The 15630-nt window shown below is 38.1% G+C and overlaps 2 protein-coding genes across 13 annotated transcripts in view; one reads left to right on the forward strand and one right to left on the reverse strand.

The window, feature by feature from the left end:
- The window catches only part of SLC44A5 (solute carrier family 44 member 5), a 436507-nt gene that overhangs the window by 369099 nt on the left and 51778 nt on the right, over nt 1-15630 (forward strand). For all 12 annotated transcript variants that reach the window (XM_070467910.1, XM_070467914.1, XM_020902923.2 and 9 more), the window contains 4 exons: nt 8109-8237; nt 9061-9121; nt 13545-13668; nt 15188-15271. In XM_070467910.1, coding sequence (XP_070324011.1) covers nt 8109-8237; nt 9061-9121; nt 13545-13668; nt 15188-15271 — 398 coding nt within the window. The remainder of the gene's footprint in view (nt 1-8108; nt 8238-9060; nt 9122-13544; nt 13669-15187; nt 15272-15630) is intronic.
- On the reverse strand, nt 84-3618 carry LOC139035210 (ribose-phosphate pyrophosphokinase 2). The gene has a single exon (XM_070467905.1). The coding sequence runs from the start codon at nt 3537-3539 to the stop codon at nt 2583-2585; it is 957 nt and encodes a 318-aa protein (XP_070324006.1). The 5' UTR covers nt 3540-3618; the 3' UTR covers nt 84-2582.

Here is a 15630-nt window from a genome sequence, read left to right on the forward strand (position 1 = left end):
AAAATTCCTCAAAAGAATAATATATATCCGATGTATCTGAATCCTTTCTTTTTTTTTTTTTTTTTTTTTTTTTTTTTATGAAAGAAAGGAGAAGCATGATTTTATTGAAATCTTTTAGTACAGTGTTGGAAGATCTTCGAATCCTATATTCTAAAGCAATACAAGCACTGCAAATGATGTTAGTTCCTGAATCTAGTTGACATCATCTCTATCACAGGAAAGTTATCATACAAATCTCTTGAAGTTGATGGATGTAATTTAAGTTGAAAATGGAGCAACTTTGGTATATTCATATTTCTCTGGATCCCCTTTTTGGCTAGATGTACACCAAGTCGATTGCCATTCAGTAGAGTTGGACAGAACCAGCAGTATGTTTGGTGGTTTCATTGAAATGTTTCCGCACGAGCAGCAAGGGATGCACAAGCTCAAATTAAGCAGCTCTCAAGGCCGTCTTCATCATCTTTCTTTTAACTGGATCATCAAATGCCACTGCCTAGGGCTAAGTCTAGTCTAGTTAGTTGACAGATGAACCAGAAGTACTTTAAAATACAAAAATGAAGCTAAATAACCATGGAAACAATCAGCTCTTAATTCAGAGAATGACAATATCACTTTTTTTATATCTTTATCCAAATATCATTTTTGAAAATGAACTTTAAAATTACATGTCAGCTCTATAACACACTTAGATCTATGTGTTGGACTAAATCTTCAAGGAAATCACTGCTTTAAATCAACTGGTTTTAGTCACTGTTAACATGTCTATGCTGGGATGCCAAGATGTCTAGCTGCGTGCATTCATAACTATATTTTCACTCCACAGAAATTTAAGAAATACAGATTATCACTCATTTGTCAAAAAGAATAATTACATACATCTAAATAGACTCTCTATATATCTCAAATCAACTCTGTCTAGATAGAGTCCATCGCATTGCATAGCTGACTTTAGCAGGTTACACCATCATTTTTTTTCTCAAAAGCCATTTTAAGGTACAGCAAAATGCTAGTTTCTGCAAGGATTAAAACAATCCTTTAAAACTTTGATTTAACCTCTGCTGTGATGAAGTTTGAAATCTTAAAGATTGTTATTCAGGTTTGTTAATAATTTAAAGAGATCTCATTTTTCCACCCAATGAATTAGATCCGAGACTCTCCTCTGAGTTTTGAGATTCAGCAGGAGGAGGAGACTTTTCTTTCTTTTTCCCGGGCTTTGTCTATGTAGGCACATTTTCTTTTTTGTGGGTGGAAGCACTCAGCTGGTTGTCCACCAACGTGCCCTTAGTACAATTCAGAGTTCCTGCTTGCTGCCTGCCACTGAGGAGGGGGCACCTCACTCAGGGGCCGTCAAAGGTCACCTGTGAATAAAGCTCTCTTCCCTCCACCATCACTCCTTGGGCCGCCACTGAACATTCACTTCATGGAGCAACTAATGCTTACCTGTCTGTCCTTTATTTGGTAGGCCCTTCTCACCTATGTAACAGCTTTAGCTATAATAATCTATTGCCTAGAACATCTGCTACTTGTGATTACAGAAGACCAAAGACCACGAGGTCACCACTAAGGAAATAACGTTTAAACATGTATTTGGAGGCACCCACAAAAAATTTACCCTTTTATCATGTTAAAATGCAAAATAAAGATGGGACTAGTAAAGCTACGAGGACTTGGGGAAGAAGTCTTTGTTGCGGTGGAGATCCACAACATGAAACTCTTGGGGAAAAGAGCAGAGTAAAAGCTAGAGCTAAAAACAGGACGTTAAAAAGACAAGATGGCAGGACATGAGGTGCATCTGGGGTGGACAGAGCTTGAATGCGACTGTGAACCTGGAGATCATCTCAAAAGAGTTTCTCAATCAGATCTATTGCTGGACAAACTTTTGGAATTTTAGAACGGTGTATTTCATGAAAGTGACAGTCATGCTTTTCAGAAGTGGCAATAAAAAAATACACTGCTTCTGAGGTGTCTATTGTTTACCAAAAATAAACGTGCCAGTGGCCATCTTCAGCTATTGATGCATTTCATCCAAATTAAGCATAATGACCAACATGGTTTCCTGGAAACCTGATCACTAAAAACAAATATTCAAAATTCAGGGTGTTATTAATTCTCTAAGGTTCACTCAAAAGTGAAAGGCTAATTCTCTACAGGGTTTCACCCAAATGTCCATAGACATTATCATTTTATATTTACAAAAAGGCTTTAATCTGAAGTGACCTTTGGTAGCCCCAAAATTCTTAAACTATGAACTTCCACAATGAAATTATAAACTTGAAAGTTGTGGCCTCAAAGTACTGACAGAACAAAGGGGGGGAAAAAAAGGTCACTTATCAGAACAAGTCAAGATAACAAAAACATTTCTCCTTTAAGACTGTTCACTTAAAAGATCAAATAACCACTGCCCTCCCCACTAAAGTGAAAATAAATGGTCACAATCTTTAAGAGGGGGAAACAGTGGCCTTGAAGTATACACAGACCTGATGCCTTCACATTAACATAACTGCTCAGCCCCAAAGCTAAAAAAATCAGACAAATGCACGCAAGTTAGAAGCCAGACCAGGCTTGCTCCACACCTCACATCTTTACAGTGGGACGTGGCTGAACAGGTAAGACACAGATTCACCGTTGTGGGTCCTTCGGATCGCCTCAGCCAAGATCATCGAAATGTCAATAACCTGAATCTTGGAGCAGTGTTTCATCTTGTCCTCTTGGGGAATAGTGTTTGTCACAACAACAGCCTCAAACGCAGCATTATTTATTCTGGAAATGGCGGGGCCAGAGAAGATCCCATGGGTAAGGATAGCATACACTTTGGTGGCTCCAGCCGAGAGTAGTTTGTCCGCAGCATGGCAGATGGTGCCACAGGTGTCGGCCATGTCATCCACGAGGATGGCCACGCGGTCCTTCACGTCGCCCACCAGAACCATCCGGTCCACTTCATTCGCCTTCTTCCTCTCCTTGTGAATCAATGCAAACTCCACATTCAACCTGTCCGCGATTGACGTGACCCTTTTGGCGCCCCCGGCGTCAGGTGAAACAATGATACAATTTTTCCAGTCGCTGATGTTCTCCCGAATCCACTGCAGGACCGCAGGCTCTGCGTACAAGTTATCCACGGGGATATCAAAGAAGCCCTGGATCTGAGAGGCATGCAGGTCCATGGTGATGATGTGATCCGCTCCAGCGACCGAGAGCATATTGGCCACAAGCTTTGCTGAAATTGGAGCACGACTCTTGTCCTTCTTGTCTTGCCGGGCGTAGGGGAAGCACGGGATCACAGCGGTCACCCTGGAGGACGATGCGATCTTGCAGGCGTTGATCATGATAAGTAGTTCCATCAGGTTGTCGTTGATCTCACCGCAGCCACTCTGGATGATGTACACATCTTCCCCTCTCACACTCTCACCAATCTCCACGCTGGTCTCCTGGTTGCTGAACTTCTTGGTGATCACCTTGCCCAGCTCCAGGCCCAGCCGGTCGGCCACGCGCTGGGACAGGTCCTGGTGCGAGCTGCCGCTGAAGAGCACGATGTTGGGCATGGTCGGGCGCGGAGTTCCGAGCGGAGCTAGGCGGCTGAAGCGGCGGTCACTCGGCAACCTGCGGCAAGAGCGGGAAAGCGCGACTGCTGAATCCTTTCTTACTTGCTATCAGGCTTTTATTCTTACTCCATTTTCTCCAAATGATACCACTGATCTCCATATATTTAAACCAATGGTCAATTCTCTATCCATATTTACTTGATCCAATAGTATTGTTTAATCAATCCCTCTTCCTTAAGGTACTTTCTTCACTTGGTTCCTAGGACATAACATTCTCTTTCCTCTTAATTCTAGGGATCCTCCCTCTCAGTATTCTTTGATGGTTTCTGCTCATCTTCCCAGCCCCTTGTAAACACTGGAGTTTCCTCCTCCATCAGGCATAGTGAAGTGAAGTCGCTCAGTCGTGTCTGACTCTGCGATCCGTGGACTGTAGCCTCCCAGGCTCCTCTGTCCATGGGATTCTCAAGGCAAGAATACTGAAGTGGGTTATCATTTCCTTCTCAGGCTTAGCCCTCTTCAAAATATATATTTACCCCTTTAGTGATCACACCTAGTCTTTTGGTTTTACTACCATCTATATACTGCCCTTCCTAGTTTATATATGTATATTCCCAGGACTCCAGTTCTTTCTATCCAACCACCTATGTCATGTCTCTACATGGATATTTAGTTGGCATTTCAAATTTAACATGTCCAACTCAACCCCTGAAAGTCTCTGACTTTATCCCTAAAATTGTCCCCCCACCCCCAACAGTCTGTTCTTTTTTAGTTAAGGCCAAGTCTAAAAACCATGGAATCATCCTTGATCCCTCTTATGTCTTGTACTCATATTTGAGCTGTGAGCTAATTCCTCTGGTCTCCATTCAAAATCTACCCAGGACCAAATTACTTTTAACCATCTCCTCCTCTTTTCAAGGAGCCAGTGTATTGTTTCAATGACCCCTGACTGGTGTCTCTGCCTCTGTTCTTGGCCCTGCCTCCAGTCCTTTAGTCTCTTCTCCACCCAGCAGCCAGCATCTTGTTAAATATCAGTCACATTATATCCCTCCTTTGCTCAGGCCCCTTTCCCTCAATAGCTTCCCAGGTTACACATATTAAAAGCCAAAGTCCTAACAGTGTCCTCCAGGGTCCTTCACTGTATGCCTGCCTCTGACCACATTTGCTCTGTGTCTCCCTCTGCTCACTGCACTCAGGTCATAGTGACCATCCATTGTCTTCAAAGGATTCACAGAAGCACCTAGACTTCGCTGTTCTCCCTGCCTAGCCTCCTCTTTCTCCAGATGACTATAGTTTGATCACTAGTCTTCTTCAAGTCTTCCTTAAATATTACCTTTTCAGTGAGACCTCCCTTGACTACCCATTTAAAGTTAGAATCCCGTCCTGGATCCTTTCATCATCTGGCCTTCTTTCTAGCCTTATTTTTCTCTATAACAACTACTACCATCGTGGGTGCTTGGTCACTCAGTAGTGTCTGACTCTTTGCTCCCCCATGGACTGTAGCCTGCCAGGCTCCTCTGTTGATGGGATTCTCCAGGCAAGAATACTTACAGCAAACAATTTTACTTATTTGTTGTTACCCATCTCTTCCTACTAGAATGTAAACTGCTTGAGAGTAGGGATTTTTATCTCTTTTGTTCACTGTTGTGACCCCAGTGCCTAGAATAGGCTCAGAGTGGGTGGTTGATAAATATTTGATGAATTAAAGAGTAAATGAATAATAGAATTAAATGATGAGAAGTAAATGATGAGAGAATTACTATTTTACTATCGCCAGTCTAGAAATTTTTCCACTATACTATACAAATCCATCATTCTATGATGAAACAAAAAATCCTTCCACACTATGCTTTTTGTTAAACATTTCAGTTACTAGATCCTTTCTTCAGTGGAACTGTACTGTTTTAACCTTCAGTGTAACTTTCTCTTCTGTTCACCAAATCCTAATTTATATTAGAGTGTTAATTGCATATGAACAGAATATGTAAAAATAATGATGAAGAACTATATTCAAGGTGCCCCTTTGTGGTTATACAAAGAATCAGAACTGAGTCAGAATATATATCAGCTGCCAATAATGCAGAATTGCTCAGTCTGCCAGGTAATAATGTATCTACTGATCCAAGCCATATTTTTATGCATTATGTTTTCCGTTAACTGCAGCATGGTCCAGACATGTGTCATAAGCATTTAAAGGACAAACCTTGATCAATTAGGATATCCAACCTCAATGTGACCTTCATTTTTGGCTAATTATATGTTGATTGCTACTAATCAGCATTGTATTTATAGTGAACAAACAGTTCTGATAGAGAGTAAAGAGCAGTTGCTATATTGTTTTTTAACAGCTCCTTTATGTTTGGAATGAAATTTGATGTGAGTCTCTTTAACAAAACATTTTTTAACATTTAAATTACTTTCTTTTATATGTTGCATGTTTGCTCAGTTGCTCAGCTGTGTCTGACTCTTTGAGAACCCCGTGGACTGTAGTCTGCGGGTTCCTTTGTCCATGGGATATTTTCAGGCAAGCATACTGGAGTGGGTTGCCACTTCCTCCTCCAGGGGATCTTCCCGACTCAAGGATTGAACTGACATCTCCTGCATCTCCTGCATTGGCAGGCAGATTCTTTACCACTGAGCCACCTCGGAAGTCCACATGTTGCATACACACTTTTATGTGTGTAGTATGCATTGTATGTGTGTGTTTATAAATGCAGAAATCATCATGGCCTCAGCTCAGTAGTTCCTACCATCATTTAAAGCCAGTGAAGGCATTAATACATTCAGTTTTTACTTTATAAATCCATGTAAGTGTATCAAACAATGGGCTAGTTCAGTTATCTTCCAGAGTCTTATAAGTAAATTGCCGAAGTGTAAATGTCTGTGAGCGAGCTCCAAACATGTTAATGGTTTTCTTCAGCTTAACTCCAATCAGAGTAAACTTTGGACATTTGTATTGACAATGACCTCAGTCTTCTTCCCCCAAATGTGAGCATGTTTGATGCTGTGAATGTCCGTCAACAGTTCTTCAGTTTTCATAGAAAGATGCCTGTGAGACTTTCATTATTTCCTCTAGATGTGCATGAATGTGTGTATGTACTTGTGTGTGTGTGTGTGTGTGTGTGTGTGTGTGTGTGTGTGTGTGCACAAGTGTGTAGGAGAGACTAAGAAACAGAAAATACATCTGGAGGTGTGAACATGGAGTTGGGTTGTTTACCTTTTAGAAACTTCTAAAAGAAGTTAGAATGCTGCTGCTACAAAACAATTAACTCTGAGATTTGAGGTACCCATTTAGTTATCCACCTCCTACCTTAGCTGTGGGGTTGATACCAAATGTCCTCATGTAGCAGAAACATGACCAAAAGATAGGAAAGAGATATCAGCTTAGCAGCTGTGTTTTTACCTAATTACCAGTGGGGGCTGAGCTACAGTCTGGCCAGTGAGAATAGTTACCACAGTACAGTAGGGAGATGGAGCAAGTCAGAGCTGAGAGGGCTTCCATAAGTAGGAACTGAAGGCAGAGGAGAGAATGTTCAAGAGTTGACTGTCATGATCACATGACATCATGTGATCGTTGGTTTTTTATTACTTACAAAAGCAAAACAGAGTGCCTCCTCCCTGACTGTGTTTTCTCTCTGTGGAGTTACTAATTGGACTGCAGTCACTCCAGAGTAGCTCTGTGGACTAGCACAGTGATCTGACTTGGCATTAATAGGCCCCTAAAGTTCATTAAAGATAATTGCATCAGTGACCTCTCTGCCCGCATTTGACTGGTGTTGCTAAAAGACAATAATAATGATTGATTACCACAAATATCCATATTTTTTGTTAGTTTCTTATGGTATAAACCCCCCAATTATATTCTGAGAATTCACTGGTTTTGATAGTTCTTAGTGGCATAAGTTATCAATGTTTGGAGCATTTTTAATTACCATTCTATTCATACATAGAAAAGAAAGCAAGATTCTAACCCTGAAAATTTATAAACTACACAGGCAAAATTAATCTTGGATTAAACTCTTATCTACTAATTCAAAAAATCATTAAAAATTTCATTAAAAGTTTATCTCTGTCCTGTGGATGATGTCACATCTACAAGTGATAAAATTGCACACACACACACGTGAACACCCATAAAACTGGTAAAAACTGAATAAGGTTAGTGGATTGTAACAATACCAGTTTCCTGGTTGTGATATTGTGCTATGGTTATGTGAATTATTACCACTGGCCAAAACTGGGTGAAAGGTACATGGAATTTATTATTTTTACAGATGTATGAAGATCTACAACTATATCAAATCAGAAGTTAAAAATAATTTTGTCATTGTATAGTATCTTATTGTTTTAATAGCACATTAACATCCAAGGGCAAGGAGTAGAGGTTGATAGCTGGTACATGAAATTTAATTTTTTACAATATGTTTAGAAAATTGATTTAAGTTTCTTAAATGGAAAATGGTGCTTTGCTTTTTTATTATGATGGTTAATTTAGAAGTCTAACCTTGTAGATAATTCCTTGGTTTGTTCAATTCAATTCAATTCCTGCCACTGTGTTTCTTTATTTCACAGATCTGTGTCTCCAAGTGCCCAGAAAGATTCTTAACTTACATGGAAATACAATTTAAGTACAAAAATGACAGTAAATACTGGACATACTACAGCCAGTTCTGCCGGACTACTTTTCTTAAGCCTGTGGAGGTATGTGTGTTTAAGCTTAAAAAGAGAGAAGAATTTATATTGTTTCAATCTCAAGTGTAATGTATTTGTAACTGGACAAGCTCCAAAATTTTCCAGGAAATTATTACTAGTGTTACCATTTCATTAAAGCACAAATGCACATGTATATACAAACATAACACAATTTAGAGCATATCATTTTGTAGACTTAGGGTGTTATACAGGACTATTAGGTCTGGTAAGTTAGTATCAACTATTTCCTAACACCAACAGATTCTCCACTTGGATGGATTTTTTTGCTGTCAAGAACTAGGAGCTAAATGTAATTTGTGGTCACCATTTCATTAATGTGGTGATAAAGCTCCATGGCTATGGAGTAACAAGAACTTTACTTCCAAACCTGGTTTGATAATTATTCATTTGAAAAAAAATCCCCAAATACTACCTAGACTTAAGATTTATAAGGGAATTCTAAAGCCTTATGATGTTAATTAGTTGTGATGGCTTCTAAATTAGAGGAGATATCATTTTTCCAGGAAAAAATAAAAGCATTAGACTGAGGATATAACTAAGACAAAGATACACACCTTCAAAGATATACCTTGGTTTCAGCATGTCTGACTTATTATTGTTGATTCAACTGAATTACAGTTAGGATATTTAAGAGTGTTTGTCAAACAAGTATGTGTGTATGATAATCTTACAATTACTCTTACTAGGGGAGTAATTTGGAATAAGGAAATTATTAGGGAAATGCATTTTTAAAGGACATAATTTATATATTGAGTAAGATGCATCATCACATAGTCTTTGAAATGTTAACACACTCTTCCTTCAATTTTAGACTCTCTCACAAGTTTTACTGGATAATGATTGTCCATCAGCGATTTATCCAAGCAAACCTTGTAAGTGGTTATTATTTTACCTCAGAAACACAGGATCTACCTAGAAGTTAGTTAATTCAGTTCGCTTATTTTACAATTGACAAAACTGAGGCTGAGAATGGTTCTATGACTGGCCCAGAGTCCCAGAGTTAATTGAGAAGAAAGCCAAAGCTACAAAGCCCATTCTTCTAACTCCAGCCTAGGGTGTTCCCCAGGAGCTTGGTGAGGTTTTAGGTTTGGTGGCATAAACACACACAGAAAAGTTTGAAAATTGAATATTAAAAGTTCAGTCAGTTTGATTCTTTGCTACTCTAAGAACACACATGAGCCACACACAGACATTCCCTAACACACCTACCCCTGAATTCAGCCAAAAACTTTGTTGGAAAATTGCTTGGGGATTGAGAATGAGGTATATATTTGTCTTTATAATTTAAAACATGAAATACTTTATGTCTCCTGAATGAACTGACATTGTATGTCTTTAAAATTTATAAACTTAAACACTGTTTAGGAGAAAATGAGATAATCACTCATTTTCCTTTTTTAAGGATATAATTCTAACTACAGATAAAAAACTTTACATAAAGATGTCCATCACAATGTTATTCAAAACAACCAAAAGAAGAAAAAAAGAAAAGGAAATATTCTAACATCCAAGAGCAAGAATATACTGAAATAAATTATGATGCATTTATTAAATGAAATATTTTAGAATTTTTACATATGATAAATATTGTTTGCTACAATTTTAAATAAAATAAAAAATACTATATACATTGTAATGACAAGCCTGTAAAAATGAAAATTAATAAACAACAATATATTCAAAGAAAAAGATTGAAGAGAAATATGCCAAAATATTAAGTAATTAGCTGGAATCAAGATTGATGGGAGAAATATCAATAACCTTAGATATGCAGATGACACCACACTTATGGCAGAAAGTGAAGAAGAACTAAAGAGCCTCTTGAAGAAAGTGAAAGAGGAGAGTAAAAAAGTTGGCTTAAAACTCAGCATTCAGAAAACTAAGATCATGGCAGCTGGTCCCATCACTTCATGGCAAATAGATGGGGAAACAGTGACAGACTTTACTGTTTGGGGCTCCAAAATCACTGCGGATGGTGACTGCAACCATGGAATTAAAAGACGCTTGCTCCTTGGAAGAAAAGTTATGACCAACCTAGACAGCATATTAAAAAGCAGAGACATTACTTTGCCAACAAAGGGCCATCTACTCAAAGCTATGGTTTTTCCAGTGGTCATGTATGGATGTGAAAGTTGGACTATAAGAAAACTGAACGCCGAAGAATTGATGCTTTTGAACTGTGGTGTTGGAGAAGACTCTTTGAGAGTCCCTTGGACTGCAAGGAGATCCAACCAGTCAATCCTAAAGGAAATCAGTCCTGAACATTCATTGGAAGGACTGATACTGAAGCTGAAACTCCAATACTTTGGCTACCTGATGTGAAGAACTGACTCGTTTCAAAAGACCCTGATGCTGGGAAAGATTGAAGGCAGGAGGAGAATGGGATGACAAAGATTGAGATGGTTGGATGGCATTACTTACTCAATGGACTTGAGTTTGAGTAAGCTCTGGGAGTTGGTGATGGACAGGGAGGCCTGGTGTGCTACAGTCCATGGGATAACAAAGAGTCGGACACCAGTGAGCAACTGAACTGAGCTTATTTTGGAGATAGCAAAACTATGGCCATTTTCTGTCTTCTCTTTTCTTTCTCCTTTTTCCTTCTTTCCACAAGGAGTACATATTTCTTTTAAAATGGAAGAAAGATCATAATCGTCAGTTTCAGTAGAAAGTCAGGTACCATTGAGTTAGCAACCATCAAACACAATGTCTTACATGCTCCCATCATTCTTCTCTGGATCATTAAAGACCCTCCATCAAAGTTGTGGGTCTGGCAAGCAACTGCATTTAACCAGGATTCCCTAAACAACAGTGTCTGTAGTTAAGAACAGTGTTACAGATTTTTATGCAAAAGGGTAAAAATGAATCATTAGCCACGGAAGATACATTAGGTATATAAGATATAGTCCCCGACTTTACAATTATAGTTTATTTAGATCACACAATATAAAATGTACTTTGGGGATGTTGTTTAGTTGCTAAGTCATGTCTGACTCTTTTGCAACTCCATGGACTGTAGCCCATCAGGTTCCTTTGTCCATGGAATTCTCCAGGCCAGAATACTGGAGTAGGTAGCCTTTCCCTTCTCCAGGGGATCTTCCCAACCCAGGGATCAAACCCAGGTCTCCCGCATTGCAGGTGGATTCTTTACCAAGTCTGCCATCAGGCAGTCCAAGAATACTGGAATGGGTTGGCATTTCCTTCTCCAGGGGATCTTCCTGACCCTGGGATCAAACCTACATCTCCTGCATTGCCAGGCAGATTCTCTACCAGTGAGCCACCAGGGAAGCCCACGTTCGGGACACAAAAATGAATAAGGCACAGTCCTTCAAAGTCTAGTGAAGGAAACATTGAAATCAATTTGTATCCCCCCAACAGGGAATTAAATATAGTACTTGAAACAATGTTATGCAGCTAAAAAAATTCACTCATTAAAGATTTTATAAATGGAAATAAGTAAAAATAAAAGAGAGAAACAAGAGATAATATCTCATTTCTGTATAGTTAATAACTCTCAACAAAAAAAATGTATACAGAGGAAAGACTGAAAGGAAATGCACCAAAATGTTAATATAGTTCACTGTAGCTTGTAAAACTCTGTACAGTTTTGTATCTTGCTTCAAGAATTTTTCTCTAGTTTCCAAAAATATAATGAGCATATTTAGTAATTAAAGGTAACAGCCTAGATGAGTTACTGTCCAGAAATACTACATAAAACAAGTTTGGGAGGTTCTGTATGTGGGATCAGTCATATTGAAGAAGCAAAAAGAAGAGGTGTAAACAAAAAGGCAGAAGAGGGGGTAGAAGAGAACCTGGGCCTGTGAACCAAGGGGAGAGAGTTATAAAGGGCAGGGCTTGTCTCCTGTGTCAAAGACTCATTCAACAGAAAAATTACTCATTCAACAGCAAAGATTTACTGAGTTCTGTTCTGTCCCAAGCACTGTGCTAGGTAATGGGCTCCAGCAGGATGAAGAGTAAAAAGTAGTTAGAAGTTTTGGCAGTTAGGGGGTCATTGGGATTACTGGGAGGACAGTTTCCATGGCGAGGTGGAGGCAGAAATACGGTTGAATTGAGAGGGAATAGAATCATCTGGTAGAGACTATGTCAAATTTGCCAGGAGGAGCAGGACAAAGAGAGGATACTGAAGCATTCATCCCTATTACAGATGCTACAGAAGATGAAGGTGAGTAGACAAACTGATTTTAAAGCCAGATAAGTCAGGAAAAGCTTTATGAAGACAGTTCTTTCTCTATATCAACTGCTTTCATATTTTCAGGTTTAAACTCCATATCAACCCCTGCAAGTCTGTAATACTTCTTGTAAAAAAAAATATAAAGATAAACCATTCCTGATTCCTCCTCTTTCTTCCTGTAAAATTGAGGTTTTAAAACATTTTTAGTAATAGAGATTTGTAGAGAAGCAAAGATTCTGTTGAATTAAAAACAAGTACATAAAAGATTGAATGATAAACTCTCAGAAATCATGCTAGTTGACAAAGTATGGGCCATTTTTGATGGCTTTATATTTCCATTTCCAGCCGCTCTTAAAAAAAATGATAAATGAAAAAGCTGGAAGAGAGACAAATTATTGTTGGGTACATGAGACAAGTGCTCGGGCCTGGTGCACTGGGAAGACCCAGAGGGATCGGGTGGAGAGGGAGGTGGGAGGGGGGACTGGGATGGGGAATACATGTAAATCCATGGCTAATTCATTTCAATGTATGACAAAAACCACTGCAATGATGTAAAGTAATTAGCCTCCAACTAATAAAAATTAAAAAAAAAAAAAATAATAAATAAATAAAAATTTGGTTCTCTTAGTAGCCTAAAGTTTGAGCCGATGCTTATTTCTCAAAGAATTATTCACTAAACTCTGGTTTTCAAGGTTTCACTCAAGGAATATCTAAGAATTTTTTAAAATATAACAAAACTAAATTCATCTAATACAAGTAAATATAGCCTTATTATTAAGATGTGTTTAGTATGAGAGCGAGGTTGTCAGTATTATTCTTATAAAACCTGTGCTACGTGTCCTGCTTATGGTTACTTAATGAATATACCATGTATGAAATAATCAAGTTTAAATGTAGCTTCAGATTATGATTGTATTTATTTCCCATGTCTGTCTTAGAATCATCAAAAAATCTGATTATCAAGTAATGGGCAGTTATCTATACTGAGCAAGTTATATAGTGTCTAGCAAGCAAGCATTTGATTATAAACAACAGAAAGCTGAAGAAAGAGAGGACATCGTAAAGAAAGAAAAGTGATTATCATAATTTTAATTTATTTTTTACAGTTCTCCAGAGATGTTTCCCAGACTTCTCTACTAAAAATGGCACTTTAACAGTAGGAAATAAGACAGTATTTGATGATGGAAGTGGAAAGACAAGAAATGCTGCAGAACTCAGAAGAGCTGCAAAGTATGTTGATCACATCCCCATTTTCAATTTTGATGCACCCCTTTATTATCCCTGAACTAAAGCTTTGTTAGGTTAAGCATTATAGAGGAAGAATTATGTGTTATTCTGAAATATTCATGTCACTGTGGATTGGAGAAGTTGGTATGTGTTCGTTAAGAAAACCAAAGGAAAAAGCAGAGTGAATTTGAAAGAACAATTATGTTTTTCAAACTGGTTAAGTCTTTCATCATCAACAGGTACATAAATGAGACATCAGGAAACATATTGAAACACCTTAATATAATTTACTTTTGGATGAGCATAATTTTAAAAACCCATGATTTTTTAAAGCATCATTTTTTAAAAAAATGACTGAAATAATAAAACTGCCAGCTATTTTAAATGAAAGGGAGTCTTAAGAAAGGTGAAACAACCACGATGCTGCTGTGCTGTACTGTGTTGAATTTCTATTATTATTTACAGTGAAGTAAATTTTCTGTTTCTCTTAGCTGTATGCATCGTGGTGTTCCACGTTATTTGGAAATATAATTTTCTCATGCACATAGATGTGTGTATACAAATATAAACACAGTATCATTGCACAGCTCAGTTGTTGAATTGAAAATAAAAAATATATTGCAAAAATGTATTGTTCTAATAGTACAATTCCATTGATAAAATTTTGAAGTAAGCACATGTGTACTAAGTTGCTTCAGTCGTGTCCGATTCTTTGTGACCCTATGGACTGTAGCCTGCTAGGTTCGTCTGTCCATGGGATTCTCCAGGCACGAATACTGGAGTGGGTTGCCATGCCCACCTTCAGGGAATCTTCCTAATACAGGGATCGAACTCACATCTCTTGTCAAGTCTCCTTCACTGGCAGGCAGGTTCTTCACCACTAGTGCCACCTGGGAAGCCCAACTAAATTAAAATTACACTATGATGCATATATATATGGTACAACTAAGAAAACTGGGAAATTATAATCACAAACGTCAAAATTATGGTTATTTTAGGGGAAGGGAAAGGTATTGTAATTGGAGGACATGGCGGGGAGGAATGACTATGTTGTACTTACCAAGTGTGTTCACTTTGATAACCCATCCAGCTGGATGCTAATTATTGTGTACTTTTCTGCATGTGCCTCTTTGTGCCTTCTGCTACAGAGTGTCAGAAGATTAAGAAGGGGAAATTACTCTTAGCTCTATGGACTTTATAAGTTAGAAGCTGATCTTATTTAAATTCATGTCTTATAGTGAGGTCTCTGCAACACTGAGGGCATGTTGCATATGTTGGAAAAAAGGTATGTTTACCACTCTTGAAAGCAATGCTTCCTCCGTGTGTAGCTGTAGCTACCTTTGTAGGTTCACCAAAGTGACACCTCATGTATTCTTGTGGCTAGCAAAAGGGTCACTAGCGATAAATGGTTTCTAAAAATATTCTTAGAACATCAGCTTCCAAGTTCCTTTTATTGTAACAAGAACATTTCTTTTTAGTGGTAGTCAAAAAATAATTGATTTTTTTTCTTCTTTGAATTTAGTGGTATCAATAAAGCCCTTGATGCAAGGGCAATTGGAGTGAAGGTGTTTGAAGACTATGCAACAACATGGTATTGGATTCTCATGTAAGTGAAAACATAAGTGTTTCGTCTCCAGCCCCATTCTGAGTTTATCTTTGTAGAATTTCTTTCATCAAATTCCCCATTCATATTCATGAATGAGAGATTGATTCAGATTTCAGTTCCTGCCAGTTTCTTTTTCAGACAGAGTGAAGAGCCCAAAATATTTGGAAATCTGCCCAATATTAGCAAAAAGTTATAAGAATGTAAATTTTAATTTTACTCATTAAATTACTAGTAAGAGTATTCATATATTTCAAGTCCCATGGGGCCTCACTGTGGTATGTGTGGGCCTTTCACTACATATAAAATTTGTCCTTCCCTTGATCTCCAAAGGATCATTCTTATTTTTTAATGCAGCCCTT

The sequence above is a fragment of the Odocoileus virginianus genome, chromosome 5 (genome assembly GCF_023699985.2).
Source record: "Odocoileus virginianus isolate 20LAN1187 ecotype Illinois chromosome 5, Ovbor_1.2, whole genome shotgun sequence".
Classification (NCBI taxonomy): domain Eukaryota; kingdom Metazoa; phylum Chordata; class Mammalia; order Artiodactyla; family Cervidae; genus Odocoileus; species Odocoileus virginianus.